The 11,749-nt window shown below is 41.3% G+C and overlaps 1 protein-coding gene across 2 annotated transcripts in view; it reads right to left on the reverse strand.

Annotated features, from left to right (window-relative positions):
* The window catches only part of fig4a (FIG4 phosphoinositide 5-phosphatase a), an 87,130-nt gene that overhangs the window by 74,816 nt on the left and 565 nt on the right, over positions 1-11,749 (reverse strand). For both annotated transcript variants that reach the window (XM_048250109.1, XM_048250110.1), the window contains exons 3-4: positions 7,136-7,234; positions 4,380-4,503 (exon numbers count right to left, since the gene is read on the reverse strand). In XM_048250109.1, coding sequence (XP_048106066.1) covers positions 4,380-4,503; positions 7,136-7,234 — 223 coding nt within the window. The remainder of the gene's footprint in view (positions 1-4,379; positions 4,504-7,135; positions 7,235-11,749) is intronic.

Below are 11,749 nucleotides of genomic sequence, written 5' to 3' on the forward strand. Positions count from 1 at the left end.
ATGAATAACTCTACCACCGGTATGCTCAGGCCAATCCAAACTTTTCTCATCTGTTGTTCCTTGTTGGTGAAACACACTGCCAGTTCCTACAAGGGCAGGGACATCCCTCTCCATTTTCAAAAAACTCCTGAAGACCCAGCTCTTTAGAGAACATCTCCTCTCATAGCACCACTTACAACAAGTCTTGTTGATCCTAGCACTTACCACTTGTCTTGAACTGACACTCAACTGTTTAAAAACAGCACTCACTGATACACTTACTCTTACTGTACTCTACCGTTTTTAAATTGTCCTAAAATTGTTGAGAGAATTGCTTTAAAACTTAACTGTTACCATGTTGTTAGTCGCTTTGGTTTGAAAATGCGTCAGCCAAATGTAATGTAATGTAATGTAATGTAATGTAATAACTTGTTTACAAACAGAAGTAAAAGAACACATGAGCAAAGCATACAGCACACACATATATGGAGATGTCCGCTGCACCATCAAGAGCATCCTCACCAACTGTGTCACAACTGTGGTATGGCAACTGCTCTGCCTACGTCCGAAAAGCACTGCAGAGGGTAGTGAAAACTGCCCAATGCATCACCGGTTCCTCACTCCCCTCCATAGAGGCCATCCAGGGCAAGCGATGCTTGCGTAAGGCGTGCAGCATCATCAAAGACTGTTCTCACCCCAACCACAGAGTGTTGTTCATACATTGTTCATATTACATGGTCATATTTATTCTGATCTTATAAGGTAACTGTTAATACATATATTTATATTTAATTTATATTACTCTAAACCACCTTCTGTAAACCAACTGAATACTACTGTCTATACGGCACTATATTTCTTGTCCTGTCTATGCACCACGTGTTAATACTTTGTATATCACATTGCCCTTTTTTGCACTTCTGGGTAAAAGTAAGTATAAGTGTATATTTACTCTTTTGATCCCGTGAGGGAAATTTGGTCTCTGCATTTACCCCAATCCGTGAATTAGTGAAACACACTCAGCACACAGTGAGGTGAAGCACACACTAATCCCGGCGCAGTGAGCTGCCTGCAACAACAGCGGCGCTCGGGGAGCAGTGAGGGGTTAGGTGCCTTGCTCAAGGGCACTTCAGCCGTTCCTACTGGTCGGGGTTCGAACCGGCAACCCTCCGGTTACAAGTCCGAAGCCCTAACCAGTAGGCCACGGCTGCTCCATAGAGGGTGTACATAGGACGGAAACTGCATTTCGTTGTCTTTGTACTTGTACTCTGCACAATGACAATAAAGTTGAATCTAATCTAATCAATAAACAGACGTATGATGTGTGATGCATGAGAGAAAGAGAAAGAAAGAAAGACAGAGAGAGAGAGAGAGAGAGAAATGAGTGAGAGAATGACAGGGAAATAAACAGTTTATGTAACTGAAGGATATTACGCATTAGCTTAAATGACTAGACAGGGAACAACAATGATGGATATGACCCAAATTTGCAGTCACATATTAAGACATGCATGCACGCACACACACACACACACACACACACACACACACACACACACACACACACACACACACACACACACACACACACACACACACACACACACACACACACACACACACACAATTTCCCCCACTAAGCACTAGTTGATACTGATGACAGATTTGTACAGATGACATGGGTCAAAGCCTTGCCCACAGGAAGAGTTGTGTGTGTGCAGAAATAGGTGACACATTTGACACAGTACAGGGCGTACTTCTTCAGAGCTGAAGCTACAGTCGTTTCAGGGTCACTCACCAGACAGCTATTTTTGGTCATTATACAGTAAGGACTATGATCAAATATCCAAATGCCCAGAAGTTATAAATGAAACAACTAAATATTGTACTTAATGTTGAGCTCGTTTGCCTTTTTAAACCAATCTTGCGGTTTTTCACCTAATACCTCGACAATTACTTTGATCTGTCGTGGTAATTATGTTAAAAGCTCAGACCAGTCAGACACACGAGACATTTCACTATTTAACTGATCTATCTGGCTGAAGCATTGTGCGAATTATAATTAGCTGGTTTATTGGATGGTTGAAATAAATATGTGGCAGTTTTACTTTTTTACTTTCTGACGCTGGAGCTTTCTACCTCTGAAACTATATGTTTGTTGTTGGAGAGTTTAAGAGACCATCCTTTGATTATGGTGTCTTAACATCCCCATATTATCCAGACAGACCATTGTCAGAGAAGGTCATGGCCACAACAAAGGATCCCCAGACACGAACCATATATGTAAGAGATAATGTATAGAACGCCGGTCATTATTGGGAAAATAAGTCCCGGCAGGGCGAACCGGACCCCGACACGCAGCAGTTTTGTTCAGTTTTCGAGGGGTTTTGTTTCGCCCTGAAGGGACTTATTTTCCCAATAATGACCGGCGTTCTATACATTATCCCGCTTATTACACAGCTATTTGCCAAAACGAAACAATAAACTCCTCACGATATGACTCTTTAGCCTAGATAGCCTAGGCTATAGCCTATTTGTTACCGTATACCGTGGCATTTGCTGAGAAACAAATAGTTCATAACAACACACGTTGAACTTGAATCAAACATTCTTTAGAACACAGCTGATCAACCATCTGCTTTTCACTTTTGAATGAAGTTCCAGTAGTTGCGGAGTGATATGAAAAACCTGAATTGGAAGCACAAACTCCGTTGCCATTGACAGCGGTCATTATTTTTTTCAGAGGTCCTCTAGTCGAAAATAATGACCGCTAGAACTTGAAATCCCATTGATGTCAATGGAGCGTTCTACTTGCATTGTGAAGAGCCGTGAAATAAATAAATATATAATATGTAATATATATATTTTGACGTATTATGTCGTCTACAGGTTTTGAGGTCATGAATTAATGTGTGTGTTATATAACCCGACGCACAATAATATGGGAGCTCACCCTTTGTTATGCACTGAAAGCACTCAGCGGAGCAGGTTATTACTCAATCTACTCTCCAATGTGACTATCATTAGGTAGTCGGATAAGTAGGTCATAGCAAATAAAAGAGGAGATGTTTTCACTGTGGTGATTCATATACTCACACATACAAACACACACAATAAGTTAAGTAACACACTGCATCAGATGCTGTCAAAGTTCATGTATTTCTATGCAAAGAATGAATGTGTGTGTGTGTGTGTGTGTGTGTGTGTGCTTGTCCATGAGATGGGCTTTTGTGGGGAGATGATTCTAGGGGTGTAACAATCCATCGCTCTGTATCGATGCATCAACCTAATATGAAAAGATGCATCAACTGAACAACCCTACCTTGCCTTCCTCATTCCACAGTCAATGTTTGTCCATTCTGTACAGTATGAAAGTATGTATATGACAGTTACTAATAAAGTGTTTTTGCATTTGTGACTTCATGGAAATTAACAAGAATAACTGGTACCAGAGATTAATGGAAATGTGTGAAATTTAATCATTTAACCAAATTGTCATGTAATTTAAACAAACAGCGCAAATGTTGAAGTATTGTAAAAAATCTAATCGCTGGCTTAAAGAATCAATGTCGTATTGGATTTTGATGGAATTTGTGATTTCCTTCCCTAGACGAGACCCTCTCCCACTCTCTCCTCTCGCTGTGCTCGACCTTGTGACAAACACTCAGGTGAGAGGGCAGTAGAAGCTTACAGGAGACTGGAAAACTGAACTAATCAAACACATAAGGAGAAGAAAATGAAATAGGAAAGGATGGATGCAGATGGAACAGTTGATGAAAAGACACACAGAGATACACACACACTAACAAACACAGACACACACACACAAACAAACTCACAGAGACACACAAACAAACTCACAGACACACACACAAACAAACTCACAGACACACACACAAACAAACTCACACACACACACTGAGAGCATGTTAATACCAGGTTGCTCTTCATTATGAACCGGTGAATCAGTATGCAAAGAGTGAGGCGGAACTCCTTGACCTTACAATGCTTCCATATTATTTGTGTTAATTAGACACATTTGTGCATCAAACTGATTTTAAGACTAATGCCTCTCCTTGTACACTTGCATAATGTTATTCCACATAATCACTGCCAAATTATTAAACAATAGACTACATTATTGTAAACAGCTTTGCTTGTTTAGCACTAGAGGCACCAATAACACCTACTCCTCACATACACACACTTTGATCTCTCTTTCTCTCAATCTCCCTCAACTACTACTACTCCAACTCTCTCACTTGCTTTCACACACACACACACACACACACACACACACACACACACACACACACACACACACACACACACACACACACACACACACACACACACACACACACACACACACACACACACACACAGCTCAGCTGTCTTACCCACGAGGCCGAATGCCGAGACGGCACGAGAGAGTCCTGAGGAGCCTTTCTGGCCCATCTTGGTCCGGTTCCCCAGATCCAGCCGCCCTAGCAGCTCACGCACCTCCTGCTGGCTGTAGACATGCTGCGCGCACACACACACACACACACACACAAAAGAGTCCAATATTAAAACAGTACATATATACATTTATTATTCTATATACATTATTTGCCTTCTTTGTTTTATGTTGTTTTGGTGTGCTATGTCTAAGCACTTCATATTGCTACTCTGCACGAAAGGTGCTATACAAATTAAAATGGATTGATTAATAGATTGATCTTTGCTTTTGTCACCTAATTAAGTGTGCTTGCAAAGCAGCACACTTATTGTTCTTCTTAAGTTTTATTATTATTATTTTTCCCGTCTCCCTAATTTTTTGTCAGCGCTAGCGCCTAGGCCCTTTGAGACAGAGACACCTTTCCAACTTTAAAACGTCCGGTCAGTACCGGTGTAAGTTGCTCGCGAAGATGATTTCACAGGTCACAAATTTGGTCCGAACGCCACAAAACTTGACGTACATTATCCTTGGACCAAGCCTCACAAAAGTTACCAGAAGGATTTTTGATTTTCGAAAGCGTTTGCCCGTCACAGCTAAAACTAAATCGGGCGGGCGAAGTCTCAAACAGGAAGTCGTCCATATCTCAGGAATACTGTCACATATCGATACCAAATTTTGTATTTGAACTCGGGACTCCAATGCGAGGGTGCATAAGCTAAAAAAAAAAGAAAACATTCCAAAAGTTTCCAGCATTTGGCACACCACCCACCCGTATTTTGTAACTATCACCTTTCACATTTGCAGTTGTACTACTACCACAATGCCTTCCAAGTATGCACAATGTCTCTCAGCAGCCTTGCCCAATCATGAAATCCTTGCTCAGCCATGGGATAGTATGGACTTACGAACTGAAATGGTAAGGAGAACATTAGCTATTTATTGCTGACATAGTACAGTTATTTTCACATTGACGGTATTCAAATAAAAATTTTCATTATTGTTATTGTTGTAAAATCATGATGGGGGAGTATTATTAAAAATGTTACAAGTATGCAAATGCATATGTTTACGGGCATTTAGGTTTTACTGTGTTGTTTTGTTGTAAAGACATGCAAGGCATTCTGGGCTATGTAATTAACAGTGGTCGGCAGCACTCCATACGTATTAATATGAATAGGTGTTTCTGTAAACCTAGGGACAATAAACAGCTATCTCTGCAATGTTGCATTGTAGGCATAACTAAGGGATGCAGTAACACCACCAACGACAACCAAAACTAGCCTACTCATTGTCAACATGTACATTAAATGTAACGTTTCATTGTGAATCAAATTAAAATGTTCTCCTCTTTGCAAATGTAGGCATATGGTGACAGATTAATTTAACAATGTTGCTGCGTGAATCACGGTAAGCGCAAATGAAGTGGCCACCTCCTAATGGGACTCACTGTATGGAAGTAGGCTAAGTAAAATAGAGATGTTTCAAATAAAATAACTTAATCAGAATTCTAGGATATGCCCGCTTGACAACGGCAGAGATAGAACTGGCCTTTGGCCATAGCAACCATCCATTTAGAACGACTTGGCCATAGCAACCAAAGATCTTAGCTGTGATGCATGTATACATGTAATGTGATGCAAAGTATAGAAAGGGGATGAAATATACAGAGACAAGAAATATAGTGCAATGTAGACAGTAGTATACAGTTGATTTACAGAAGGTAGTTTAGAGTAATATGAAGTATTCCTTTATTCCTTTATTCTGAGATACATCTGAGATACAGATGCTCTCAAAACAATCCCAGGCTCTCAAAATAATCCCAAACAGACATAAGGTCTTTATAGAGCAAATCCATATAGATTATTTGTCAAATAAACCAGTAAAACATAATTAGGCTATAACATTCACACTCTTAGCTCATATTTTTTTCAAAATAAATCAGTGAAAAAGTATCCTGACAAACAAGCAGCATTTTAATGCCTTGGTCATATTTCATAATTTCAATTCTTCTGTAGGTTACCTGATAGCCCAGTTTGAGAGGCGCAAGACACGTGACATTATTTATTTTTGCAGCCAATCACTGCTGTCGTTCTATTTTATTGATTTGATCTTAGTCATAGAAGCTAAATTCGAAGGCAGGCCACAGGTAAAATCCACCGAACCGCATTCACCCCGCATGTCAATAGTTGAATAGCCCTCTCCTAGAGCTTTTGAGATATTGCCACTGCTCCAACAGTGAAAGGCACTGTTAGAATGCTTGTATCAAGCCAGGTTCAGCATAGCGTATGCCACTGTCTGCTCACGTTGCTGACCGGACCAGGGCAAGCACACTTTTGCAGTTCCCGCCGGAAATGCAGTCTAGTTGCTACTTCCATATCCACCATGTCTTTAGAGTGGCTGTGTTATCTCTGTATATCCCTGACATCCTACACATTCACACACACTCCTCCATCCACAGCTAGTAAGCTTTTCCCTGTCTGAAAATCACAAAACAAAATCACAAACAAACCCACTTAAACACTAGTCTTCATTTATTCTGTCTCACCTTGACACACATTCCGTAGCATTGATTATTCAACACATGGTGTGAGGATGCTCACTACAACAAGAATGCAACTTGTACCTTGATATTAGACTGAGGTTAAATGACTTAGGCCCTATCCACCCCCAACACACACACACATGCCACTTTCAGAGTAGTCTCTAGAATCTTACCTTGTCGTCGATGATGACCAGGTCTCGCGGCTCTGTCCGGTCGATCTTAAGCACACGGTGGCTGGTCTGGGCTTGGTTACTACCCACGAGGAAGTACCTCTGGCAAAGAGGGAGTAAAGAGAGATCAGAAAAGACGAGAGAGACAGAGAGACAACACAATACCTTGTCAGGCGAACTCACTCATCAGGCTAACTGACAAGGATACAAGGCTACCATGGACACTTACAGAAATAAGGCCAGTGTTAGAACAACACTTCTTTTTGGACCCAGCTCTTGAAAAAAGGCATAATCCAACCTTGGTCATTTCACACCTGTAATACCAGGTGCGTTAGCCTGACAAGCCAGGCCCACATTAAAATGTAGGGTCTGGGCACTCACCGTTCGCAGTGCTCAGTCCGAGGGGCCGGATAATCGGTTGTCTTTCAAATTCCCTCTGCACGCAATAGGACAGTGCTGAGTCCCATGCGTTTTCCCACCAGCGGCCAACTTAAAACAAGCTTAACTCGTGTCACACAGTTAGCCAAAAGCAACATCCATCTTCTTTGTTTTCAAGTAGCAGGGAATTCAAGCCAAACTGTTGCAACTCTGCCATCAATCATTATGTTAAGCCCACCTAACGACTCTATACACGATTTGATTGGCCTGATAGAAGTTTAATTTTTCGAACTCACAAGCCAACGGAGAGTTGCTAGACTAGCCCTGGAAGCAAATGTAATTTGCTGCCGCTAGGGTGCGTCTAGATTTCTAGGCTACAGGTGCGTAGTCTCACACACACAATCTGCAATTGAGATCCAATCTCTCCGACCACATTTATAGGTGGTTTAGAACAGATTTGGTTGGACAATGTTTGTAATGTGAAAGGACATGTGTCGTGAGTTACATTTGAGGCTGCCTGCTCAGTGCTGATATTCCCTTCATAGCATGCACCAGTGGCTCATGTTAAAGCCCCACACTACAAACCTTACTTATCAAATGAATATGTACAATATTAAAATTATCTGATCAAATCCCCTGTCTCGTGAGTTGACATTTTAGGCTGCGATGAATCAAACTAAGAGATAGGCCTTAATTGGATGCCAGCACCTTGCCCTTTGTATAGATTTCAATATGTGTATTTCCAGTTACGGATACCATTTTGAAGCCTTTATGGTGAAGATGAGTTTTATTGTTGCTATAGCCTAGACATAGGCTGCTCTCAGTTGCACCAATTCTTGCAGGCTTAGGTAAAATGACAGCAATTAAAATGGAGAAAACTTGAGAAACATGGGATTTTTTGCCCTGGCATGAAATGTGAAGAAGTCTGGTGCTGCAGCATACAGACTACAGCATGTAGGTAGTCTTACAGACCTCGCTCACGAAAGAAGGATGAGGCTTTAAAATGGCCAGCCATTATTGGTAACCCAGATTCAGATGTGTCTGTGTGTGTGTGAGAGAGAGAGAGAGACAGAGAGAGAAAGGGAGGTAGGAGGTGAGAGGAAATAAAAAGGAGTGTGTGTGTGTGTGTGTGTGTGTGTACGGCTGAGTGGATCTGTCAGGCATAAGGACAGACTTGAGGCAGAATAAGAATGCTCAGAGGGAACAGGACACTCTGCAGTGTTCCAGACCCCTATGGTGCTAATCAACCTGAGGCTGAATTTCTCTCTCTCTCACACACACACACACTTTTATATTTTTTTGATTTCCTCTCTCTTTCTACCACTCCTGCGCACACACACACACACAGTCTTGAGAGCCTATCCTCTTTTTGTACACTACAATACCTATGAGAACACATGTAGTTCAGACTCTGAAGGCCAGAGTGGTCACCACCACAAGAAACTCCCCCAGATGGGGGCCCTGGGCCTCCACAATACGACCTCCCGCAGGTGCCCATTACATCCCACCGGGAGGACACAAGCCTTTGTCCGTCTATCAGGCCATATCAGGAGATACTTCAGACTGGCCTAAGAAGGCTGCTGAACCCATAAATGGCCAAAAGCCAAGAGAGCTGAAATAGATTTGGTTTATTTGCATCAGGAACCATATATAAAATACATTAATCTCATGAGTGAGAAGATACTTCATATTAGATTATAGCTTTAAGATCATTTCCATCTGCAGTCTATGCGGAAAAGAAAAAACGCTGTCTTTTTCCTCACGGGTCTGCAAATACACTTACAAAGGTCTGTTCACACCAAGAACGATAATGATAACTATAACAAATATTGTTGTCGTTAATGTGAATGACGTCGTTCACAGATAAACTATAATGATAGGAGAGAAGGAGAGACTTTACTTATCGTTGGTCAGTGTGGACACTTTTATTGTTATGGTTAGTTATCGTTCTTGGTGTGAAGACTGTACTCAGCTTTGACAATATCATTCAATGTCTGTGCAGCAATGTTTTGCCTCTGAGCTGAAAACACAAAATCATGAAATCTGAGCAGGTACAAAATTCAGAAAAACATGAGTTCCTGTTATTACTACAGAACCTTAGATCGTTTTTGAAAAAACACCAAAACACCGTAATAAATGTCAGTGGGTGTTGTAGCCAGTTAGAAGATGGGCTGAGAGTAAAACGTTGGTATCTCAACCTCTGTCCATCTAAGGCAGTGGTGTCAAACTCCCGACCCATGGGCCAAATCTGGCCCACAAGACAGTTTCTTGCGGCCAGTTGGTTGATTTATATTTGTAATGAGATTCGGCCCACATTTCAATTTTGCGTTTTGTTTGCTGTAAGTCAAATTTGTCGTAGAAAAGGGAAATGCTGACCAGAGGCATTGGCAGTTTCAAGAAAAGTAGACAATGTGAATCATTCTTCATCATTCTGTGTTTTAGGCACCGTTTCTGAATGACTGAAAGTTAACTTATGCTACAGTGTGTGAATATGTGAAACGTCAGTGTCAAATACAATGCAGAGCGTAAAAAAGATGCACAGGTGTGCCCAAAAGCAAGGGTTATGAATTAACTTGCCTGCACATTCGGCGAATGCCACTTGACTATCTCTCCTGTAGAACGGTCACTCAGTTCTATACAAGCAGTCCTTATTGCTGCACTAACATGTCCTTGTCACACTGTACCTTGATTGTTCATTGTTTACCTTGATTGGTCAGCTGAAGGGTCAGCTAAATGACTAAATGTAAATGACAATGCGCAACTAGCTATTTAAGCTAAGAGGTTTTCATAGCCATTTTGAGTTACAGAGGATTCACTCTGTGTAGAATAAGCCTAGGCCTAAAAATGAACACCCCTGTTACAGCCCATAATGTGTGTATTTCTTCTTTAGCAACCATAAGTCAGTGTGCCTTGGCATTTCAGATAGACCTTTGGTATGCCTTAGCCCCAAAAATGTTGAGAAAAGCTGCTCTACACTGTACTCTTCATGACATGAGTACAACAGTATATTTTAAAACAATCATCAGTGGAGGCAAAAAGTTGACACTCACTGGTAAACACCATCACTCTTTTTAACGTTTGACATAACTGCTGATAGGCATTGTGTAACCACCGATTCCTGATAGCATAACTTATCATTCACAACTATTCATGATGTAGTGACCATTTTGGTATAAAGACAAGCTAAAGACTAGGCCAAGACACTATTAAAGTTTAAAACACTTACTTTGATTAAAAAGAATGTCGGTCAGTTTGCTATGCCTTGACCAAGTCACTCCCCCACAAACCCACAAATCAATGCTCAGCAACAGCCTATGACAACCTACCGAAGTGTGCCTCACTGACAGAACATCCTCTTCATCCCTCTGAATTATATCATCTGAATCATACTTGTCAACATTTAGCTTTCCAAAAAAGGGAGTGGGGTTTTTCGTGGGGGGGTCAGTGTTTATACCGGATCTGTGTTTGCATATTTATTACGTTTCATACACGTGTTTCAACACTGCATTTCGGTCGTTGCTTTTACCTTACCATTACCTTACGCATGCCAGTTATGTATCCGCCAGCTGCCTGCCTGCAGCCTACTTCCAAAACTCCAAAGCTGCTTGCTGTCAGATTTGGTTCCGAGGGCACAAGTTCAGTGTATCAACAACACTCAATAACAGTTTATGTGATGTGTTAATCAATTAAATTCCCAACAATTTCACAACATCTAGTTCTGGAGTAGGCCATTCGACTAGCCCGCTTGCTTACGACGAGACTCAGGCCCCCGAAGTCGGCACCCGCTTCCTTATTTGGGTTGCCAGGTTTTAGCCTGACAAAACGGTTGAAATTGAAACTAAGTGATCGTGTATGTGTAGGGTGTATTTCATACATAATCTGGCAACCTGAATGGATCAATGATTTTAAAATGAAGTTTGATGGCCATGCAAATTACGGGAGTTTTCCGGGAGAAATAACAAAACGGGAGGGTGCTGGGAGATGACCTTGAAATACGGGAAAAACCCGGGAAAAACGGGAGTGTTGACAGGTATGAAATATACCTAGAAATGTTACTATATATAGACTGCCTAATGTCCATCCATGTCCAGCATCCTATAGTAGGATTCCTACTTAACTTATTTGGCTGGTCGTCAATAAGGTATATCAGGAATAGAAATACCAACATTGTTTTGATTGAGAGGGCATGAGAAGTTATATGACGAGAAAACATGCCATCTACAAAAGCAAAAGAGGGGG

Source organism: Alosa alosa, chromosome 8, assembly GCF_017589495.1.
Source record: "Alosa alosa isolate M-15738 ecotype Scorff River chromosome 8, AALO_Geno_1.1, whole genome shotgun sequence".
Lineage (NCBI taxonomy): Eukaryota > Metazoa > Chordata > Actinopteri > Clupeiformes > Clupeidae > Alosa > Alosa alosa.